The following is a 23526-nucleotide window of genomic DNA, read 5'->3' on the forward strand; positions in this document are numbered from 1 at the left end:
TTTATAAACTCAAATTAGGGATTGAGGTTAGTTGTTGATAAGAAAATGCAAAATTTTGGAATTGTACATAGTAACAAATGACTTCTAACATAACGTGAACTACAAAGAATTACCTTAAAGAATGATCAGTTGAGCAAGAAATGAAGCTAGACTAAAATGTTTCACCATGCAAGCTGCATGGTTAATCAATGGGGAGATTTGTGCAAACAGGGTCGATTACAGAAAACTCGACCATGGGCTCTCATGAATGTTGCTACAGCTATGCTCAGTCCCGCCCATAAAAAGGAAAAAAAGAGTTGCCACATATTGTTCGGAACTGCATTAAGAAAAAGATTCAATAATTAATACGTCAAATTTTGAATGACAAGCTGTTTCTTTATATACCAAGAGACCAGAAAAAGGGCCAACATTTCAGTTTTGGGATTTTAGTAAAAGTTATAACATCTCTATTTCTTTTTGGAAACCTTTTGAGCTAAAACTACTTAGCTTTTCATTATGACCATTACAAAGAATTGATTACATTATAATCTAAGACATGGCAACCAGTCAAAAAACATCAATTCAAATATGTGTTTAGTCGAATGCGGAAGATCCATTAGATTAAAATGGGGTATATGCATAGCCAAACAGAAAGTTTGACTATCAGATTATTTGTAATCCATTCAATTGGAACAACATAGAGTCTGTGGGGAGAAAAGCAGACCACATTTCTGAACACTGCTCATGGTGTACCTCAAATACAAGAGGTGACAATTTGAACCAATGTACAAATGTACTTACAAATGGGTCATTTGGGGTGGTGTTAATATCAAACAGGTCAGACAAAATCACAAGAAAAAGGACAAAAGGGTAGATACTAGATAGTCGAATGGGTCAAATGGTTTGAGAAACCGCCCAAGGTATACTTTTTATACAAGCAACTAGTCATTTTTATAATCAACCATTCATAGCATTATTGTAAAACTACTCCTTTTGTAATCATAAATAACACATTCACTGTTTACAAAGAAAAGTAGTTTAAGACGGGCATAATTAGTTGGCTGACCAAATCAACTTGACACTGGTAAATACTAAAAATGAACCATTACCCGCCCCGCCCATCTGTTCAACTCTAACATTACATGCACACATGTAACAATTATGCAAAAGTAACAACTCTTTAGTGGCTGCTTCTACAGAGAATGAAAACACAAACTCACCTCGCATGAGGGATAACATTGTGAAAAAGAATCCCATTGTGATCAGTGCCAAAGCAAGCGGAAAAGACTGCAAAAATGTCGATAGCAATCAGGCTGGTAAAACAGAAATCCAAAATCAATACTGGTAGACATTGGTCTTGTTAGGAATAAACTGCACACACACAAAAACACAAGAACCAGAAAATAACAAGAAGGAAGGACACGAGAGATTTAACGTGGTATCTCACACTAAACTGTGTGAACTAATCCACGGTGGAAACTGGTTTTTCTTTATTGAATTCCACAACCCAAATTACATGTACAAGAGATAAGAGATTATATAGGCTACAACTAGGGTTGTTAAACTTGCTCCCCAAGTTTCCTAAAACTGGAACGGGCCTATGTAATGGGGCTGGCTGCCTAAAAAAGATCAGGCCTGCTTAGCTCAATAATTAAGGTCTCCTGCCTAATTAATGTCTTAACTCAGCAGCCTTAACTGGGCCGTAGACAACACAATATCCCAACAGGTCTATTTTTCTTTGTCCGAGTAAATAAGTTGAGAGACCGCAATTATATCCTTAACATAAGTAATGCAATAGTTTTCAACTCATGGAAAACAAGACCATAAAATTAAAAAAACGGTAGATTGATAGGAATTGCTTGATCCTAAGTACCGAATTGGTACCCACATAACCCCCAGCAGGGATAGTGTCAAGGTAAGTCAACCACTTGAATTCAATTCTGCCTCTGGCAAGATTTGAACCCAGGTTGCTCATAGAAAGTGACAGCTAGTGGCTAACTCTTCTACGAAGAGTTGGTTACGAGACCATAAAATTTGAAAACACTAAGGGGCAGTTCCAGTATTTCATTAGATTGTACTTACTGCAATGCCCTCAATCCCTCCTTTTGGTGACACATGAGACATATCACGAGAGACAGAAAGGATGTAATGACCTTGCAGTAGATCAATTGAATCCTGCATGTGTATAGAAAAGATAAATAATTAAATTCTGATGATATTTATACTCTTCCTAAAGTCAAATGTAGCAAATTCTGAAGCCTTTATGTGATTAAACCTATTAGTGGTCCTAGTTGACTCTGAATGTCACAAAAACTACTTTTAGTTTTAAAATCTGTATCTACATCGAATGCACAATCTCGGGCTACCGGTACAAGATAAGCATGCTGACCTGTTTTGTACCATCAGCAAAATTGTTTAGGTAATACCGCATTAGAGCGTTCCAGCCATCCTTAAGAATGCCTTGAGTAGTCCTTTTACCATATCTGAAGGTAAATACTACACATACATCAAACCAAAAGTTGCAACGCTTTCCTGATCATACTACAACAAAGTATTATTGATATATGTGAAATCACTACTATCGCAATTGGAAAGAAAGCTGAGACGTCCAAACTACCCGTCAATATAGTAACTCTCCTTTCAAACTCATGCAAGTTTACCTGACAAAATCTCCTTTCAAAGCAGGCGTGCCCGAATATTGGATACTTATATCGTCACCATGATTAGACCATACTGTCATTAAGATATGAATTTTAGATACTTTGACAGCAAAATAAATAATGGATAATCAAAGAAACAATGGTTATGAAGTATGTACATATTTTGAAGCAATCATCAAAATTAGGATGTGTGCTAATGGTTTCCTCGGCATCAAAAATACCAAACCTTCGAAGTTGAATTTCCAGCATTTTTCGCCCAATCATGCTCTACTCAAACAAGGATAGAAAAGTAAAGATACTTGCGTTTAAACCATACTTTAATCTTTTTATATTAAGAATGTCCCCCAAACAAGGGTAGAAAAGTGATATACCTGTGTCACATTTGTACGGTCTAAACAATCAACACAATTTGTCCTCACAATTCCAACTTGTCCTTCAACCTTTTCACCCTTTTCATTTAACAAATAGTACCTGGTAGATCAAAAACATCACAAGATTTTGCAAATAAAAGATTGAAAACAGATTTAATGCATATTGAGACAACACATACCTGTTTTTAATCAGAAAATCCTCAATCTGTTCATAAAGGATAGATAGGCGCTCAAAATGAACATGTCCACAAACACGATGGAAGTCGAAGTGCAAATATCTGCACTAAGTCTAAGTCATCCGATTTAAAATTTACATCATATGGAAGATGCATCAAACAAAATGGAAAAACTCTACCTCACATCATCACTAAGAATATTCTGCACTGAATTGGCAAACTGTTGAGTCAACTGTCCCTCACCACCATGCTAAAACATAATATACATGTAAAGTAATTACATGTTCTTGCATAAAAATTACAAACTTCAAATGATTGTAGTTCAAAGGAAAAGAAAGTGACATAATAAATACCGTATTGACAAGATCAATCGCTAAAACATTTCCATATTTCTTCCTTAAATCTAGAAAATGACGCTCAGCAATTCGAGACTGCAAAAATGATCATATAAGAAGAAGACACACATGAAGTGTACTTGAATAGCAGAGGTGTCAATTCTAAACCAATTCCTTATAATTTGGCTTGTGTTTTATTTCTGTTGAATCAAATAACTTCTTTCTTTTTTGCTAAAAGGGGAACTTGTCAAAGGACTAGTGATTTTTAAATATCCTAAACAATTGATAAGTGCTAGCGATTTTGGTCAGCCTGGCCCAAGTTACTTTGAAAAGTACTAAAAGCTGGCCAGTTTCAATACGTATTGACTGTTACCCACCCCACCCATTTTGCACCTCTATTAAAAGCGTTGAAAGAGTTAAGAATATTACACACACCGCTTCCTGGGGCCTCAGAATATCAAACTTAGGCATGTATGTTAAATCAACAATTTGTTCCCAGAGAAAAGGCATTGAACCTCTCACCTACAGGATCAACAATAAGTAAGATAATATTAGTAACGCCGCTGTCTAAATTCGTTAATGAGAAGATGGTAATAAATTGCCACAAATTTTCAGATTAAAAATCTTTCACGATTTAGTTCCCTTATTGTAAATGGATTGTGTAAAAAGCAAGAAATATTCATTCTAAGTGGAAAGGTTGGAAACCTGCACAAATGAAGCAGTAAAGCCTTTTAACTGTATGATTTGTTCACTTTCCACATAGTTTGCTACATAACCATCAGAATCCGCACCTCTTCTCCACATTCGTGTCCCTGCCCAAATGCCAAACTTCACACTCATCTAAGCAGTCATAATAACAATTATTTATAATCTTTATGTCCATAATGCCAATTAGAACTTTCTAGTAGTAAATGTGAGTATGTGACCCAAACCAAAAATGAGTATAAGATGAACTACACCTGTTCTTCTAGTGCACCTCCGTGCAATCAAAGTGACATCTATAATATCTAAACCAATAGCTGATTGAAAGCTACCGAAAGCTGATAATAAGTTGAGGAAACGTTGGACTTTTATAGATTTTAAAGTTATGCACTTGATGTATAAAAAAATATAGTAATGACGGAAAGGATACACCCTTGAATAAGAGGAAGCATATATGGATCAAGCTGCAAGGACATAAGTTAAAGTCAGAATGTGTATGTTTGAAATGTAATAACCAAAATCTAGGGGAAAAAGGATAAACCTTATTATCTATGAAAACTTCCAACATATAGTTGTTCCATAGGAACCGTGGCTCTGCCTATTTAAGGAAACTCCAAGTTAATTAAAGATATGTAATTTACGATCAAATGTTGGCATAAGTCATTCAAACTCCAAGTTAATTAAACAAATTTTGAAGGAACACTTACCTGTCTCCACAAAGGAAGCATCCTTGATTCATCACCTAACTCATTCAGGCGTTGGATGCTGCAAGATAAAACCACCAGAAAAGTATACAACTTTGTAACGAAAAATCTTGGGAAAACTTTATGATCAGGGGAATCGGACGGACCTTAATGTTATATTGACATCATAAGAAAAATAAAGGCCAGGGGTCTTTTCAGCAACTTTTAACAGGTTAGTAAACTCAGATTCCATCCTTTTCTGTCAATTATGGGAATCATTACACAATTGCATACACTTCCATAACAATCAAAAACAGTTAATGGCTAAGTATGTGATTTCACCTGTTCCTCGGGAGAAATTTTCAAGGAATGATCACAGGGGAAGACTTTAAGCGACAAAACTTTGAAAATAGGATACCCCAAGTAAGTTCCAACAGATTCACGGTCGGTAATAACTAACAAATACGATCCTACAAACATAGTAAAAAAGGACTATGAAAACTACCATTATAAACATTTATATATAGCATAAGAATCATATAAGATTTTTTTGTACAAATTGCTCAACATTAAATCGGTTTTTGATTTTGCAGTGTGTTACCCAACTATCAACTTACATAACCATAATACCCACATAATCATACAAAGTTACTATACATATTAATTATACTTTCCAATGGAGGAACTATGTGGTGGCAAAGGGTGGTCATGGCAACCCCACAATTTTTATAAAACTCTATTTTTCTAGTACTATTTCCATGTATTTTTCTAGTTTAAAGGCAATTGGCAACCCCAAACTCGTATAATTTAATTTTGCAGTTTAGGTTTACATATGTTAACATCATGAAAACTGTTCGGCGACCCCAGGTTGAAAATCATGGCTCCGCCATTGATACTTTCTATATTCTGAAATTACGTTGATACTTCCACATATTATGGGTAACGTAGGAGACAACTCTATTCTCGCCGCCGCCCCCCCCCCCCCCCCCCCCCCGCGCGCGCGCGCGCGCGGGAATCTTTAGAATTACTAAAACAAAACCGCCTATCCATTTTGTCGCAACACCATAAAAAAAGTATCACATCACACATTTTCCCAATTCGATCAACAAAATGGCTATGCAAAACTATTTGTCGCTGCCGCTTCACTACTATTCTAATGATAAATCACGCCGTTTTTAAAATCTTGTCCGAGTTCATGACTATACATGCCTACATTACACAAGAGTAAAAGACACCAACACTTCACGGAAAAAAAAAACTTCAAACATTAACTCTAAATACATCCATATAACAGCCTAACAGCCTATAACTAATTCACAACATAACACGTACAATGCTCATACACACACACACATACATTATCATCTAACTTTATAATTTATATATATATAAATATTACCTGCTAATAGTTTCAGCATTCCAATAACACCGAAAACAGTCTGAATCTTCGGAACATGAACACCCGTACACTGAGGAACATCATCTAAATAAACATTACATTACACGTCCATTTAATATTTTAATCTTGATCATTCACTATCAAATATAAAACCCAAAATGTCAAAACAGATATGTATATAAATATATAACATATATGATATACAAGACAATGAATAAGAACAAACCAACAAGAGACAAGGAGCCATTAAGACGACTAACAGCCAAACAAGAACCGGAAGAACCGTCAGTTGGTTCGATGATATATTCATCTGGGAATTCCCATAATCTCATTCGTGTGTATAGTTTTTGTGATGAATTCGCTTTCGCCATCATCATTTTATTTTATTTTTTTTAATAGTGTAATTAACAGAAGAGAAATGAGATTTATTATATTATTATAAGAGAACGGTACATGCAACGGTGATGGATGTGGCAGTGATGTAATGGTGGCGGCGGTGGTGACGGGTGGTTGTGGCGGCGTGCCGCAGTGGTGGCCACGGAGATTGGTGGTGGTGGCGCCCGGTTAGTAGTGAAAGATATTGATGTAATGTGCTTATGATGTATGGTACATCATGCACGAGAATGTGTACATTGTTGAAACTTAAAATAAACGAGAGATATTGTCCGCGCGTTGCAGCGGTGAGATGGTGGGGTGATAGGTCAAGTCATAGAGTATAATAGCCAAATGTATCTCTAATGAAAGAGCATGAAATTTTAAGAACACCAATACAATTTTTATAATTTATCGATATACGATTTTTTAGATAAAAGATTTTGAATGAATTAGAGAAATAAAATGATTTATGAATGAGAGAGAAAAAAAAAAGTGTTTGAGATTTGAAGAGGGGGAAAAAATGAGTGGTTGAGATTTAAAGTTATTATAGGTATACTAGTGCTTAGACCCCGTGCGATGCACGGACAACCCTAAATAATTTTTCTTAAACTTTATTTTAAGATTGTATCAATGAATAAATATAACTGAGTTGGACATAATAAAAATATTCTTATGAGTTGATTAATTTAAAGAAGAAGAATGCTAGATATCCCTTGGGATTTATTAATGATACACGAGGGCTTAAAACGCGTACATTGCACACCGAAAAGAAATTATAAAATGGATTGCCCATAGTAGGCGCATATAAGAAGGATTATGTTGGTTACATGGATGTGATAGGTATTATGAATTTTCCCCCACTTTGATATATAGACCCATGTAGATGCGTTATAACCTTAAATAATTTCTTAAACACCAGTTCAAGCATGCATGTAGCGAAGTAAATGTACTCCTGTTACAACTAATGACCATTTTAAAAAAAATTAATGACTTAAAATGCATAGAAAAGTCTTATTTAGCACTAAAATAAACCAAATATACCTCATAATTTTCATCACAAATTTGATAGACTGTTCTTTGTATAAGATTTGAAATTTGTTGATCATTCATTTTAAGTCCAATAGCACCAGTGGCATCTACAATCCTAACTTGCACATTAAACCTACAAAAAAAAACAGAGATACAATTTTACCACACAACTTAATGATTATAGAGTTTTAATATGAAATATAAATATATACATAGGATTGATAAGAACTCCTTCCTTGTTACATGAACAACAAATCCACATTTTGTTATCCCTTAAAGCATCAATAATGTCGACTGCATCCATGTAGATTCGGTCAACTTAACTTATTGAGAACAGTTCACACATTCCATTTAATACCATAACTGGTCGGTTGGAATAAACCGATTGTTGCAACAACAACCACTTTATCAAACTGTCAAAATGAAAATGTTTATACATTAGAATGTTAAAAAGCTAGTTATAAATTCGAAATAAAGTTATGTTAAAAAGTAATCTAATCAAAAAAGAAAAATTCACAAACAATGAATACTTACATGTTCGTCCATCAGGATCATCTCAATACTACCTATGTTATTTACATCTCCATATAGAGGTTGCTTCCATAGCCGCAAATTCTAACCGTTATCGTACATGGCTTATTATTTGGACGCAAATTTCTAATTGAAACATGGTTTAGTGAAGCCATGCTAAAATTGATCTGTTATGTGTTTACATTTTGAAATGCCTTAAAACTGAATGGAAGTGGCCTTATATAGACATAGACATGCAAGGAAGTAACCGCCACAAGCAATACACGAACGGTTACATATTCAAATTTTCAAAAATTTGAACTTCTTGAAAGCATAACTAATCCGTTATTTGAACTTCTTATAAAAGTAATTAATCCGTAGACCTTCCAAGGAGCAATATTGTAATGATTTTTGGGCTTAAACTATATTTTTATTGATATAATTTTATCAAATATTCCTACATTATATAAATCTCACTTCAAAATTTGTTAGTTGTTTTATGTCTTTACGTTTTGAAATGTCTTAAAACTGAATGGAAGTGGCCTTATATAGACATAGACATGCAAGGAAGTAACCGCCACAAGCAATACACGAACGGTTACATATTCAAATTTTCGAAAATTTGAACTTCTTGAAAGCTTAACTAATCCGTTTTCAAAAATTTGAGCTTCTTATAAAAGTAACTAATCCGTAGACCTTCCAAGGAGCAATATTGTAATGATTTTTGGGCTTTCTTGTATTTTTAAGCATGCCACATAGGCAATAACTAACAAATTTTGAAGTGACATTTATATAATGTAGGGATTAGGTAGAAATGTTTAAATTAGTGAATAAAGAATAGGGGTATTTTAGGTAGTTCAAATCATCTTTTCTTAAAAAAAAAATGCAAAATGCTTTATAAGATAGTATTAGATATTTAAATTTCAATTTAAATTTTGAAAATATAATAAAAGCGATGAGTGAAAATGTATGAAAGAATTTTTAGTGAAATAAGAGTGTCGGGTTAAGGTAATCGATTAGCACCATGATTTTCTTTTAACAGATTAAAAACCAATTGGGTTGGATCAGTGGTTGGAGCTCATGCCTCTGGAAACAGAGGTCATGGGTTCGATCCTCATGCCCAGCAAGGCTGGAGGTCCTTTTCTACCTATGGTAGAACCTGGAAGCAGCCTCTCTACCTTTGGTAGGGGTAAGGCTGTCTACATATCAACCTCCCCCATACGCCGTCGAAGACGGTATTGGGACCCAAAATCCGTGAAAGACGGCATTGGGAGTTACTTACTTACTTTCTATTTTCTTTTAACAGATTAATTGGATGGTTTCCAACACTCATTAAATTAAGTAATTTACAATTATTAAATATTAAATGTATTAAATTATGGAATGTATTAATAATATTTATATATACTAACTATAAAATAGGTAATTGACGGTTGAAATTTGATTAAATATATTAAAATTCTAATTAACAAGTTTATTAAGTAAAAAAAAAGAGGCCTCAATATTAAAAAGGAAAGAAAAAAACAAAAATCAAAGAAAATGTGAAAGAAAATTAAAAAGAAAATGTAACAAATTTTTTTTATTCACAGTAACATGTACATCTATACTATCTTATAAAACATTTTACCCCTTTTTAAAATCTCAAAGATGATTTGAGCTACCTAAACTATCCTTATTATTTATTCACTAATTTAAACATATCTACATAATATACCTATAATACTCTTAAATCTCAACCACTCATTTTTTTTCTTTCCTCAAATCTTTATTACTAATTTTTTTCTCTTCTCCATAAATCAATTTATTCCTCTAATTTATTCAAAATACTTTATCTCAAAAACCGTATATCGATAAATTATAAAAATTGCATAAGTTTTCTTAAAATTTTATGCTCTTTTATTAGAGATGTCACTCGATATACTTTCGCCGAATTTTTAAATCCGAGTACGGAGTCCGTACGACTAAGACATTTGGCTATTACACTTTATGACTTATCACCTCTTATGACCTATCACTCTCACCATCTCACCCCGCATTGCGCGAGTACTATTGCTCGTATTTTCAAATTTATTTCCTTTTTTTTCAATATAACTAAAAAAAGCAAATATTTTTGAAATACTTAACGTTCCTTTCCTTTCTTACTATGAAAAAACCTGAAAAGAGTTTTACGAGTTTTTAATTGGATATTAATAAGATGTTTCTATAGCCAAAGTTAAAAAATAACGTAGTAAAATGTAATATGTATATATGACTTGAACATTGTTATAAGAGATGTATTTTTATTTTTTTTATGTCAAGATGTGATTAAAATCGTGTTAGATTTTTTTTAAAACTGTTATGGAACAAATATCACAACTGGGATCTAAAATATATTGTTTTAACTTGGTTCATGTTAGAGAGTCCTCTCACTCTATGCATATTAGGAGGAAAAACTTGCTATTAATTCGCCTAAAGACTATGACAATTAAATAAGAGTAAACATTGTCTCTTCAAAACTCGAACCCAAATCTCCCTAAATCTAAGTTTTCATTGGAAGTACTTATCTTTGCCGATTGCCACTATATTAGATGCGAATTATAAAGATGTAATAATTTGTTAGCTGGATCTGCACAATACTATGTACTTGATGCGTTTTTATTTATATTTTATATTAGATTATTGACCCGCGTAATACGCGGGAGAACATAATAAAAAATATATTTAAACTTATGATAAATGTTAAGACATACAAGTATAATTTATAATTGAGTTTTATTATATAAAGTTGTTTTGTATGTATACTTGTTTCATTTTTTTTTAAAGTTAGTTTCGTTTCACACGTGTTGGTTGCAATTTGAACCGGCGTTTTGCTAGACCTTCAACCCGTTCTTCATGGAAAATACCTTGAGATGAGAAATCCAAGACTCGAACCCGAGAAGTTGAGAAAAACTCACATCTGAAGTCCACATAAGCCAACCAACATGAGTAGAGTTTTTTTCAATACATTGTGCCTTTGTTTATTGCATTTTGATATGTACTTTGCCAATTAACTACACAAAATATTATAAGCATCTTTTTTATTGTTATTAGTTTAGCAATTTTTACTTAAATATTTGATGATAGTGTCATAATGATTCTAAAAAAAAAAATCAGGTTGATTATACTTGTAATTATTTCTAAATATCGTACATGGTTTAAACAAATACATTGCATTTATATATGCAACTTAAAATAACTCTAGAGGTTACTATTAAATACATAATAATAATAATAATAATAATAATAATAATAATAATAATAATAATAATAATAATAATAATCATCTCATTTTATCTTAATCTTAATATATACTATAAGACAGTTGAACTAATGACTTATTAACCAATCAAATCCGTTAATTTTATCAAATTGACTATCGTTTATGTCATCATTTAAATTAACTATAAATTAAAAAACCTAATAATTATTATCCAATATATTAATTTATTAGTATTTATATCAATTTGTAGAAAAATTCTCATTAATTTACACTTTTTTATTTTCCATCAATAATTTACACTTTTTAGCCTTGAATATTTTTTTTTATATTTATTTTTAGCCATCAAGTTGAGAGAACTATTTAATCTTTATAATCATTTAATTAATCAAAAAAAAATTCAACATATGAAATATTGTCTACAAAAATTATTTCAAAACTTATTGACTTATTAGCCTTAAAATACTTAATTTATATTTATTTTATATTTATATTTTAATTTTTAATTATCTTTCATATAATAATATGATATTATGAGTACAACTGGTTTAAAAAATTTTTTATATTAGATAAATTATTATAGTATGTGCCTTGTGAATAACTCCGACAAACAATTCAATCATTATGTCTCAGCTAATAATTACAGTGACAAATCTGTGATTATTGTACTACAACTTGCAAAGTATAACACTTGAAACTGTATATCTTCAAAATTATATGCTTTTATAACTGTATATCTTCAAACAATTCAATCATTATGTCTTAGCTAATAGTTTATGTTACAATATATTGTTATTTCATATTTCAAATTTAATAGATACATTTAATTTGTATAACAATATATATAATGCGAGTCTTTTATTTATAAAATTATATTGTAATTAATTGTCTTACCATGGAATTAATGAGTCTAATCTAGTATATATATAAATATGTACGGATTAGTATATATATAAATATGTAAGGAAAAAAGATTTGTAGATTATTTGTATGTGTTTTGCACAAAGGTATTTTTATTTAGCTGTTTTTGTAACATGGCATATCTTTATACATAATTAAAAAGATATGTTAGAGCTTATGTGACTATCATTTTTTCTTTTATTGGGATTCTTATAATTTGTGTGAGTTTTTTGAACTTTTTTGTATCCTTGGTCTTTCAAGTCTCAAGAAGTGTCTAAAAGCGCGTAGTTTTTCATTTTGATTCTACATAATGTAATTGTAGTTGTAATGTTTCTTGGGGCATCTAGTAGTTTGCTAAGCGCCTCCTTTTTAATTAAATATCTTTAGCCGTCAAACAAAAGTTTCATAATTATATAATATAAATATAAATAATAAATGAATTGAAAGAAATATAGAACGTAATATAAATTATATAAGTATAATAAATATCTTTTCTTTAATTATACTAAAGCACAGTTGTTATAATAACTTATTGACCAATCACAACTATCGGTTTCTTAAAATTGACTTTCGTTTTCAATTTTGACTTTAGTTTACACCTTTTTGTTTTATATCACAAGTTTATACTTTTTACCCAATAATTTTAATATTACAAATAAATAATCATAGTTAATATATATCCGAAAGAATAATAGCTAATATTTATACATATCCAATAATATGTCTTATCATATAAGTATAAAGTTAATTAATTCAAAATAGATAAAATTTACTATAAATATATTAAGATTTTAAGAGTAACTATACTATTGTTTTTTTAATTAAAGTAATTAGTAATTGTTATGACGCATATAAGAAAAATAAAACAAATATAATTTATTATATAAGAAAAATAAAACAAATAAAATTTGGTATAGGAAAAATATATAACATTGTCATATTCTAATTGAAATATATAAGATATCTTTCATCTAAAGATAATATATTTTTTCTAATTGTGTAAAATAAGAATGTAATATACCATGTATAATAATAAAGGAAATAAAATGATAGACCTATTATGAATTTTAAATGGTCAAATATCGTTAAGTATGTCACGGTTTACAACTTTGATGAACATATTACATTTTGTAATTTGCAAATATCGCTAAGCATGTCACAGTAAACAGCTTTCATGAACATATTTTTATATAAACTCAAAGTGTTGATATATAGATCAAATTTTAATTACTCAATAGTATATTAAATTTTTAACTTTGATAAACTAACATCTAATATTGATAACGTTGTAAGTCCCGTGTATTATATACGAGCCTAATATCTAGTAATAAATATAAGTATAAGTAATAATTAATAATTAATTAATTAATTAAAAAATTAAAATAAATGAATTGAATGGGAAATAGTTAGTAACGTAGTACAGGTAGCTAAAAAAGGAAGAAAAGCCAACAACTAATCCAATGGTCAGAATTAAGTTTCTTATCATCCAATGGTTCCCTTTTAATCAAAAAAATAATTTAGGGTGTTGGTTTAGTATTTTTGGGAGATAGGGAAAAAAAGAAAAACAATGGTAGATAATACTTTATACTCGTATTAGTTAAGTTTTGGGCTTGTCCATTTGTTGTACACAGACATACATAAATTTTGGGCTATTAAAATCTTACAAGCCTACACCAATAGCTGTATTGGCGTAACCGCGTAAAGTTAAGACGTTCCACGAATCCACGATACATGTCACACATATTGATTTTTATTTTTTATTTATTTTCACATCACGACTATCCCCATCTCTAATAGTGCATCACCCAATAACTCACAAAATACAATAACAAGAAGAAACAAAACAGAAGGTAAGTTCCAAACTTAGTTACATGGCTCGTTCACATCACCATGGTTTCCATTGCGTCTGAGTTGAATCTTCCTTTCCTAACCTCGCCAGCTCACCTCGATCCATTCGAATGTACAAAGTTTATTCTCAGAATCTCAGGTATCATCATGAACATCTACTTAATTTTATGTTTTATTTAACTATGACAAATATATTATCTTAATTAAGTGATATTGTACTTAATTCAAAGAGAAAATTACATTTTTGGTTTCTTAAGTTGACAGGATTTTCAGTTATTGCTCTTAAGTGATTTAATTACAGAAAAAACCCTAGAGCTGGTCAAATTTTTCACTTTTAACTCTGTGACTAACAACCGTCTATTAGGTCCATTAAGTGAACGAAAGATTCGTTATTTCACCATGATCCCTTCTTCTCACACTCAAACACAAACCAGATTCGTTAGGTTTAGCTGAAAACGAAATGTCCACTGAACTCACGACGACCGGAAATTTGAAAATCACGATGGAAAAGTTAAAATCTAGATTTATCCCTTGTTAGCTCTGAATCAGAACACGAAACATGTTGCAATGGACTCGGAAATCAATCGCAAACGAACCCTAGCCAAAATAAATCTGATCTAGACTTCACCAGAAAAACTTGACTCGCCGGAAAAATTTGTTTGAATAAAAAAGAAAGACAAAACAAAGCAATTGCATTTCAAATCCAACCAAATATAGCCAAAACCGATCCCGATCCAAGCAATTCCGAATCCAAAAACCCTTGTTTTCGATCTCAGATGTGTGTGTGTCAAGTGTGTGCTCGGTGTGCGTTTTTCAGTTAACATTTCGTTTTACGACCGTTGTAATTTTCAAAATTTGGGTTTGTGTTTGAGTTTGAAAGAATAAAAAAAAGGGATCATGGTGAATTGACGAATCTGCCCATCACTTAACGGAACTAATAGACAGCTGTTAGTCACAGAGTGAAAAGTGAAAATTTTGACCAACTTCAAGGTTTTTTATGTAATTAAGTTACTTAAGGGCAATAAGTGAAAATCCTATCAACTTGAGGGACCAAAAATGTAACTTTCTCTAATTCAAAAGAACATGATGATACCAGATAAAAAATTTCATTGTCCATGGCCCGCCAAAAGTTTATATATCTATCATTCTATCACGATTATTAATGCTGATATCTCACTATTCCTAGCATCATCCTAATGTTCATTGCTATACCGTTATATGTCGACGGATCTTTCCTTTGCTTTGAGCGGTTGCTTTGTATAGGCTATAAATTATGCTTAAATCAAATGTTTATACCACAAACTCAAAAGGTTGACAGAAAGAATTCAAACCGCATTAAGTTAAACATCTTGTAGATTCAAGAGTAGTAAGTCCAAAAGGAAATTATTATTCAGTTTTTAGCAAATTGTAGATCAGTTATCAGTCTAACAACGATCATATGACGGCCACTTATGTAATATGTGGTAAATAGGATTCTGTGACAATCATGATTTTGCTTTGCAAAATTGTAGAGACCTGCCTTCTTTATAGCCTTTTCTATTTAGGATCTCTTTTTTAAAGTTCATGCATATAGAAAATTTCAAATTGGTAGTGAAAAAATCACAAGAATTTGGTAAGAAACTTATAGAAATCTCTTTTTCGACATGGTAAGGTGAGCCACATAACATACGCTTTATGAGCATGGTTCAAAAATGTTCAGAAACTGAAATCTGATGCGTAACCATCAAAACGTTGTATTGGGCATGATTACCACTGTCAATTCTTTGATATATTACCACAAGAGCGACGAATTTACTTACATAATTATTCTTGTTTACGAATTACAGAATAGGAAAACAGGGAAGGCAATTTCCAAGATCATCCAGAAAAAGCATTCATGCACCTAAATAAGGAATATCTTTGTGATGCAAGCTCGGATACAAACAGACCAGTTCCCCATGGTTTCGATGATATGGTATATATGTATTTAACTTATAATATATTAACGGCTCACAGATTCTTATTGACCAAGATTTCCCAGTAGCCGCTCAACCGCAGCATGAACATTACCTGCGGTGGCTGTCAGTGCTTGAAGATTCTCCCGGGTATCGAAAAAACCCATTTCTTGAAGTTGTGCAAGCTGGGTGGCATACAGTTCTTCCGGAGGCACTAATAATTAAAGAAAAGAAAAGCTGTCAGTTTATGGATAATAATAAATGACGGTCTGATAAATTGATGGTGAGTTTCAATACCATTTGAGGGGTTCGGTGTTGAAAAGCCTCCGGTTCCAAGGCCGCCAAACATGTTCATAAGCATATCCAGATTCATGTTATTGGGAGAACCTGCGATTTCCACACAGAAAAAGTATCACAAACCGTCTGTACTAGGGTTCACATGTTACCCAGAAGATGAGAAAGAAAACTTGAATTATATATATAAACCTGTTGCTCCTCCAGTTTGACCAATATCTCTGCATACAGAAACAGCAACTTGATATTAAACCATGAACTGCAATGTAAGGAATAATTCTAGAAGGAACCCGACACAAAGTTTCTAGAAAAAGTTATATAAGCAATGATTTAAAGTTGACTTTATGTGATCTTGTATAAGTTGCATTTACTTTGAAGATACGAGATTATATTAAAATCTTCACTTTTCTCTTTTGAATATATGAGCTCTTATTTAATTCTTTCCATATATGATATTCCTTTCAGACCATCAACACTTCTCACTTTAGAATCACAATCAATACAAAATAACAATCAAGATTCAAGATATAAGTGACACCCAAAAAAAAGGAAGAAAAGAAATATAGGTAATTTACCGTGTGGGTTGTTGCTGACCAAGTCCGGATAAAAGAGACTGTTGTAGTGTCATCATTTGCTGTAAGAGTATAAAACATGCTAGGGTTAACAAAGTGAAGGAACTACGATAACAGAAGATGGCAACTCAAAAGCTTGGATGATCTGTATGTCAAAGTTGGGATACACACGACTTGCTTATTAAGAAAACATGGAGACAAAGACTTTACTTGCAAGAAAATAGCACGGTTCAAGCAAACACATGCGTAGCATCTCAAACTAAAGGAATTGCAACATAGATTTTTTAAACAGATATTACGACAAGAGTCCAAGAATTCAAACGCTATATAGTTCACAAGTAGTTAACAATTATACTCATATAACAATAATTTAAAAGTTTTAGAACCATAGATTCAGATCCATGAAAAGCATACAGAACATGCACAATGTGAGCACAAAAAAATAGACCTGTAATTAATAACCCTAATCAACTAAAACGTATAAAGTAGACAAACACAACAATTTCATCATTACTTTAATTTTAAATCTTGAAACCACGTGCTCCGACTATCAGAATTCAACCACCTCATTTATCTTTACATTTCCAGATAATGATTTGATACGTCACTGAGCCTAGCATCTAGGTATATTACCATATTGCAAGACCAGTCTCTGATGGTAGCTCCAGGTCACACATATATATTAGTTAAGAGGTAACATCAGTCATATCCATGCACCATGCAAGAAGAGCATCAAATTTGACAATCCAAGATTAAAATGTCAAACTTCCATACCATTTTCATTTCACAAATGTTAGCAGCAAATTATATGCCATATAATCAAAGTCCTGTTGAGTATTGAGAAACAGTAGAAGGCAGCTTCATTGGACTTTCCTTTTATGCAATTGACTTAAAAGCTAAAGTTCAATACATGCGTTCTCTTTCTAGATTTCATAAGCTGATTGCGGATACCATAATTCTTATGACCGTCAAAAATCATCCTATAGAATATGATTTTAACTTGATGTTACAACTCTTTTAACATTTCAATAACCTATACTTGTTTTCAAGAGACATCGATTGTCTTGTACTATTTTTTTTTTGTTAAATAGCTCAACTATGTGTAGTGGACTGGAAAGCTCAAAAATTTCCATGAAAGATGAACTAAAATGCCAGTAGAAAGCTGATGAAGAATCACAATGAGTACATACAAAATGAATCATGTACCTTTTCAATGTAAAAAAGTAATACATCTATGATATATCCTTACTCAAATTTTTGCATGCATATAGGTTCAGAGTTGCTAACTTATTTACCTGCATGGTCTCTGGAGAAGTTAATTGACGAATGAAGTCGGGATTTTGCATCATTTCTCTCAACTGGGGGTTTGAATCAAGCATGCTTCGCATTTGTGGATTAAGTCCAAGTATCTAAACAATACGATACTCTTGTAAGTACACAGCATAAAGAGCAACAAAATTTGCAATTAAATAAGAAAAACGGGTACCGAATTCATATATTGTGGGTCTGAAAGAAGACTTTGCATCATCTGAGAAATAGCTGGGTTTTGCATAAGCTGGCTCACTGAATTGGGATCAGGGGTAGCACCACCAAGCAATGCCTCAAGACCTGGAACGCCAAGTCCACCTAACCCACCGACTGCCGGGGACCTACCAGTCCCAGCAGGGTTTGTTGCAGCTGCATTTGTTTGGTTAACTGCACCTCCAAACACATTAGATTCATCAGCATATTCTATCATATTCTATATCAGAAGCAATAACAATGAAGATAAAGAAAGGTTTTTCTATATGACTTGCAACTATGTAAACATACTTATCACCCAATTATTACACAAGATGATAACAATATGGATCATTGACAACCTGCATCACAGAAATCATTGACATAACAAAAACCGACAAAAATGTGCCAAAGTATCAAGCAAAAGCCTTCTAACATTCTAAAAAAAGAGGGAATAGTTGAAGCTTACCACCACCTGCAGCCCAAGGATTGGGAAGTGGGTTGGTATTTGGAGCAGGAGAACCAGTAGCTGTCTCGGCACCAGTGGTTGTAGGATTAGCTACCTGATCACGGGCTGGGGCCCCCATGCCACCACCCAAAAGAGCTGCAAAAGGATTGGAGTTCAAATCATTCCCTGTATCACCACCGCCCGTGGTTGCATTCAGAAATGGCTCCTGGACATTTTCATACATTCGCCTAAGCATGTTAAAACCTTCAGGAGAAGATTCAATATTACTCATTGCTCTGTCTGTGTTACGCATCATTTCACGCATGATCTCAGGGTTTCTGGCAGCCTCCATTGTTTGACGCAGGATTGCCGGATCATTGAGCATGTGACCAAGCTCTGGATTCCGCTCGATGACATCACGCATTTGAGGGTTATTCATCATCATGTTGCGCATGACATCTGGGTTATTTAATAAATTCTGAACAAGAGGCATGTCCATTATGTCTCGCATCATGTTAGGGTTCTGAGTCAGCTGTTGCTGCATTTGTTGCAACTCTGGAAGTCCAGCCCCAAACACGCCACCATTACCGCCCAAACCGCCCAGACCACCCAAACCCAGTCCAGAAAATGGGGAAGCACCAAGCCCGGTTCCACCTACAGTAGTTCCACCGTCAACTTGCCCAGCAACAGGTGGTGTAGTAGTATTTGCACCTATGGGTGCACCGGCTGCTGGGGTGGCGGTAGCAGGCACAAAACCACGTACTAAGTGAACAGTGTGATCTGCCTCCAAGCCTACGACCACACAAAAAAAGAAACTAGAACAATAAATTATCCAGATTCACTAATACCATATGATATAAACGATGTTACTAATCATTTACTTTCAGAGAGAATGGAATAAATTTACCATATAGACGAAACAGACGCATCAGATAACAAAGGTATCAGATAAGTAAGCATGAAAGAAAACAGAAAAGTTTATTAATTCAATTAGTGTATCAGTTACGCTCAAATTCAATATCAGTACTCCCATAAGTGTTGTAGCACTTAAATAGCCTAAAGTGTTATCATAACTTTCCCTGGAAGACAAACTAGAACTATACATCAATCTGTGGAATTTTTCTTGTGCCTAAGGTTAACTCGAATCACTAAAACTGTTGTCCTCCAATTGGGTAAATTTAATGCTCTCATGACTTTAATTCCATTTTATTTCACTGGAACGAAGATTTCGCATAACATTGAGCTATTGTCCTTATTAGTTCTGCTCTCACTTAAGGCTACTTCCACCATCATGCTGCTTGGTGAGGCTCATAGCAGGTGCAAGTAAAATCTATGAGTTTGTGCTTATACATGTATGTAGATATTTATCAAGTGAGTTAATCACATCAGTCAAAGCCATCCAAAATCCTAATCTGATTCCAAATTATAATAAGTAAAAAGCACTCATGAAATAGCATTTGTGTTCCTAATGTCGACTTCGAAAGAATAAGCAAGTACATCCCTTTAATGGACTAAAACATTAGGCAGCAGTACTTAACGAAGCCAACAGGACATCCTAACTAAGTAACTAGTGCCGATATGCTAGCACAGGGTAGTGTACGGCTTGATAAGATCTTAGCTTCATATATTGCTGCGGTTTGATGAAGCGTACACCTCACCAATGGTGTAACTACAAACACGTATATGGAAAGAATTACAAGACTCCTAATTAAATATTTAAAAACTCAACACTTGACTTGTGAGGACATCCTAGAGTAGATAACGTTGAGTCTAACGGATGTGAATAGTTCCCATAGGCGACCCATTTTAATCATGCTAACCATTAAATGCGCTGACATATTAAGCTTTAAAAACTAGCAATGTCAGCGTTCCATCTATTTATTTTAACGTCTCTAAAACCCATGCCAAAAAAGGTAAATAGATATACATGGTAATATAGTAATCATCAAAAAATACATAAAGCAACTATGTACAAACCACATGTTCTTTGTTTTCATGTCTAGTGTAACTGCTACTTGTGTAAATAAAACTTCTATACAACCCTCCACCACCAACTTCCAAAAAACCACTAAACTATCAGTGAACAAAACCAGAACTCATAACTACTAATCGAAACACCAAATTCTTGACATCCCACTATCTCTCGATTCAACTGACGCTCTTCCCCACGTAAGATGCTCTTTATCCTCTTCCACTACCCTTAATCACTTCTATGTCTTTTTCCCTTTTGTCCACCAAATTTTACCCCTTTGCCGATTCCACATTTCCACCCTAAAAGTTTGTCAACAATAATCCTTAATACCCAACCGAACCAAAACGAACAAAATAAGCTTTTATTTTCGCAATTATATATCATTATAGAAATAAGTAAATATGCAAACTACCAAAAATCTTAGTCATCATGACCCTAAAAAATGACACTAAAGTTACAACACCCTTAGGAATCCAACTATACTATCCAAATCCAACTAATCACTACGCGCCGGCCGGAAACTTAACCGAAACAGTTCCAGTCACACAGTCTGAGCTAACATAGTTTCCATACTTCATTCATATCACAGTAAATACAATATAATATATAAACAGTAAAAACATATATAATAAAATATAATAATAAACACAGTAAATATATATATATATATACAGATAGATATAGATATATGATATACCGTAGCTGGTAAGTGTTTGATCATCTTTAAGAATCCGTCCTTTATAAATCAAGCGTTGCTGTGGTGCAGGAATATCACAGTTTTGTGCTAAAACGGACTTGAAGTTTTCAACAGAAGAATCTAGGGTTACCTGAACGGTAAACTTATTGCCGTTAGAACACCGTATGTTAACGGTAACGGCGTCACCGGCGCCACCACCGTCTGTCACTGCTGTGCTATCACCGCTTCCGCCGCCCATTCTATACAAATTCTGCTTTATTGAATTGATATTTGAGTGATGGATTTATGAAGTGATATTGAATTGAAAAAACTGTAAGAAGAGGAATAAGAAAAGAAAAGAAATTTGTTAAAGGAGAATCGGGATTTTGGTGTGAAAACTTGGGGAAGGAGTTAAAAAGATTTTTTTTTTATATATATTTATATATTTATTTTACTAATTTCTCTCTTTTTTTTCTCTTCTTTTTAAATTTTGTTCTTTGTGTGTTGCCTTCCCTTTCGCTATTTATTTATTTTTTTATTTAGTGAATTATTATAGGTGAGAAGATGCGAAATTTTTTTCAAAAAAGATTTATATAAAGGTGTCGTATTCAAGGGTGGAGTTGAAATAACATGTCAGAAACGATGCAATAAGACATAACATTTATATAGTTTGGACACAAACACAACACAATTATTAAGGGGGCGTTTAGTTCACAATGTTTTGGGAAGGAATGAAATCTGTCAAAGAAAATGGAATCTGATGGAATAAAATTTGACATAATGTTTTTGATTTTTTTAAGATTAAGGTGAGGGACAAAATAAAATTTTTTCTCTCATCCCCAAAGAATGGAGATTACATCAAATGGGAGAATGTTTACATTCTAATGGAATATGATTCCTCCATCTTTAACCAACCAAACACGCTAAAGAATGAAATTCAATTCTAACTCCATCAGATTTCATCAAATTTTGTAAACCAAACGCAACCTAAGTGTTATTTTTTCAAACACAAATACAACATAATAATTAAAATGATCTATTAAGAAAACTTGTTAATAGACATTTCATGTCCAAAATTGAACTTGGGAATAATAAGTTCACAAAAATAAAAAATTCCTCTAACATAATAATTCTTAATGAAATAAAACTCATTGAAATCTTAATTAATACGTACATATTTTAACGAAAATCTAATTATAACATTAATTGAGTACAATTCTAACATTGTTAATGACACAAAACCTGTTTTATTGTGCCATTTTTTTTTCTACACACAACATAATTTATTGTGTCTTAACATGATGACAACATGTTAATTAATCATGAGACTTGTTAAACTCAAATACAAAACGCGTTAACTTTGTGTCATGTTATATTAGCTAGTTCATGTTAGAAATTGTTAACCCTATTCGAAGGATAAACAACTTAGGAATTCAGAAATCACTATGATAAAATACCATATCTGAGTAACACTTCTTTGTTCGGGTAATGTGAACAGATATAACACTTTATCCGTTTATATATACGAGCATGATATCCGCGTAATGCGGCGGCGGTAGTGTAGAAGACGATAGAGGGGTGGCGGTGATGGTACCGTTGGTAGTGGTGGCGGTGTCAAGTGGTGTAGGTTGATGTAATTGTGATAGTGAAAAGTTTTAGAAGATAAGGGCTTAAAGTGTCAAGTATTAAAATAAAGGGTTTATGGTATAAATTAATTTATTAAGGGCAAAGTTGGTAATTTATAAAACTCTTTCCATAGTGGGTTTTTATTAAGGGACAATTTAGTAATTTCGCATGTGACATATGAATAACTATTTTTATTTTGAGGGGGTACATAATCTTTAATAAGGAGCATAAATAGTAGATTTTGGGATGTTTGGCTTACGAATTCATTTTAATTGGTTTATATCTGATAAGTCAAATTTTAC

The 23526-nt window shown here is 32.7% G+C and overlaps 2 protein-coding genes and 1 long non-coding RNA gene across 4 annotated transcripts; 1 reads left to right on the forward strand and 2 right to left on the reverse strand.

Moving 5' to 3' along the window:
* Positions 1 to 138: 138 nt before the first annotated feature.
* On the reverse strand, positions 139 to 6676 carry LOC122604623 (phosphoinositide phosphatase SAC6-like). Its single transcript, XM_043777497.1, has 20 exons — positions 6532 to 6676; positions 6306 to 6389; positions 5249 to 5376; positions 5074 to 5165; positions 4931 to 4988; positions 4765 to 4821; positions 4654 to 4687; positions 4481 to 4561; positions 4227 to 4333; positions 3957 to 4043; positions 3540 to 3617; positions 3366 to 3436; positions 3190 to 3288; positions 3011 to 3110; positions 2798 to 2906; positions 2640 to 2712; positions 2369 to 2462; positions 2062 to 2154; positions 1200 to 1266; positions 139 to 316 (listed from the first exon to the last, which is right to left on the reverse strand). Exons 1-20 carry the CDS (start codon positions 6674 to 6676, stop codon positions 186 to 188), a joined length of 1788 nt encoding a protein of 595 aa, XP_043633432.1. The 3' UTR covers positions 139 to 185.
* A 7483-nt stretch (positions 6677 to 14159) lies between these two features.
* Positions 14160 to 16848, forward strand: LOC122603534. Its single transcript, XR_006324465.1, has 2 exons — positions 14160 to 14341; positions 16029 to 16848. It is a non-coding gene; the product is annotated as an uncharacterized LOC122603534 (long non-coding RNA).
* Positions 15949 to 22014, reverse strand: LOC122603533 (ubiquitin domain-containing protein DSK2b-like). 2 transcript variants are annotated; one of them, XM_043776259.1, is made up of 8 exons: positions 21620 to 22014; positions 18972 to 19742; positions 18489 to 18703; positions 18298 to 18411; positions 17006 to 17064; positions 16623 to 16651; positions 16434 to 16523; positions 15949 to 16350 (listed from the first exon to the last, which is right to left on the reverse strand). In XM_043776259.1, the coding sequence occupies exons 1-8, from the start codon at positions 21855 to 21857 to the stop codon at positions 16202 to 16204; spliced, it is 1665 nt and encodes a 554-aa protein (XP_043632194.1). In that variant the 5' UTR covers positions 21858 to 22014; the 3' UTR covers positions 15949 to 16201. The 2 variants fall into 2 exon arrangements, with proteins under 2 accessions (XP_043632194.1, XP_043632195.1); XM_043776260.1 differs by having other exon boundaries at positions 18489 to 18697; positions 21620 to 22013.
* Between the last annotated feature and the right edge of the window lie 1512 nt (positions 22015 to 23526).

Source organism: Erigeron canadensis, chromosome 6 (genome assembly GCF_010389155.1).
Source record: "Erigeron canadensis isolate Cc75 chromosome 6, C_canadensis_v1, whole genome shotgun sequence".
Classification (NCBI taxonomy): Eukaryota; Viridiplantae; Streptophyta; class Magnoliopsida; order Asterales; family Asteraceae; genus Erigeron; species Erigeron canadensis.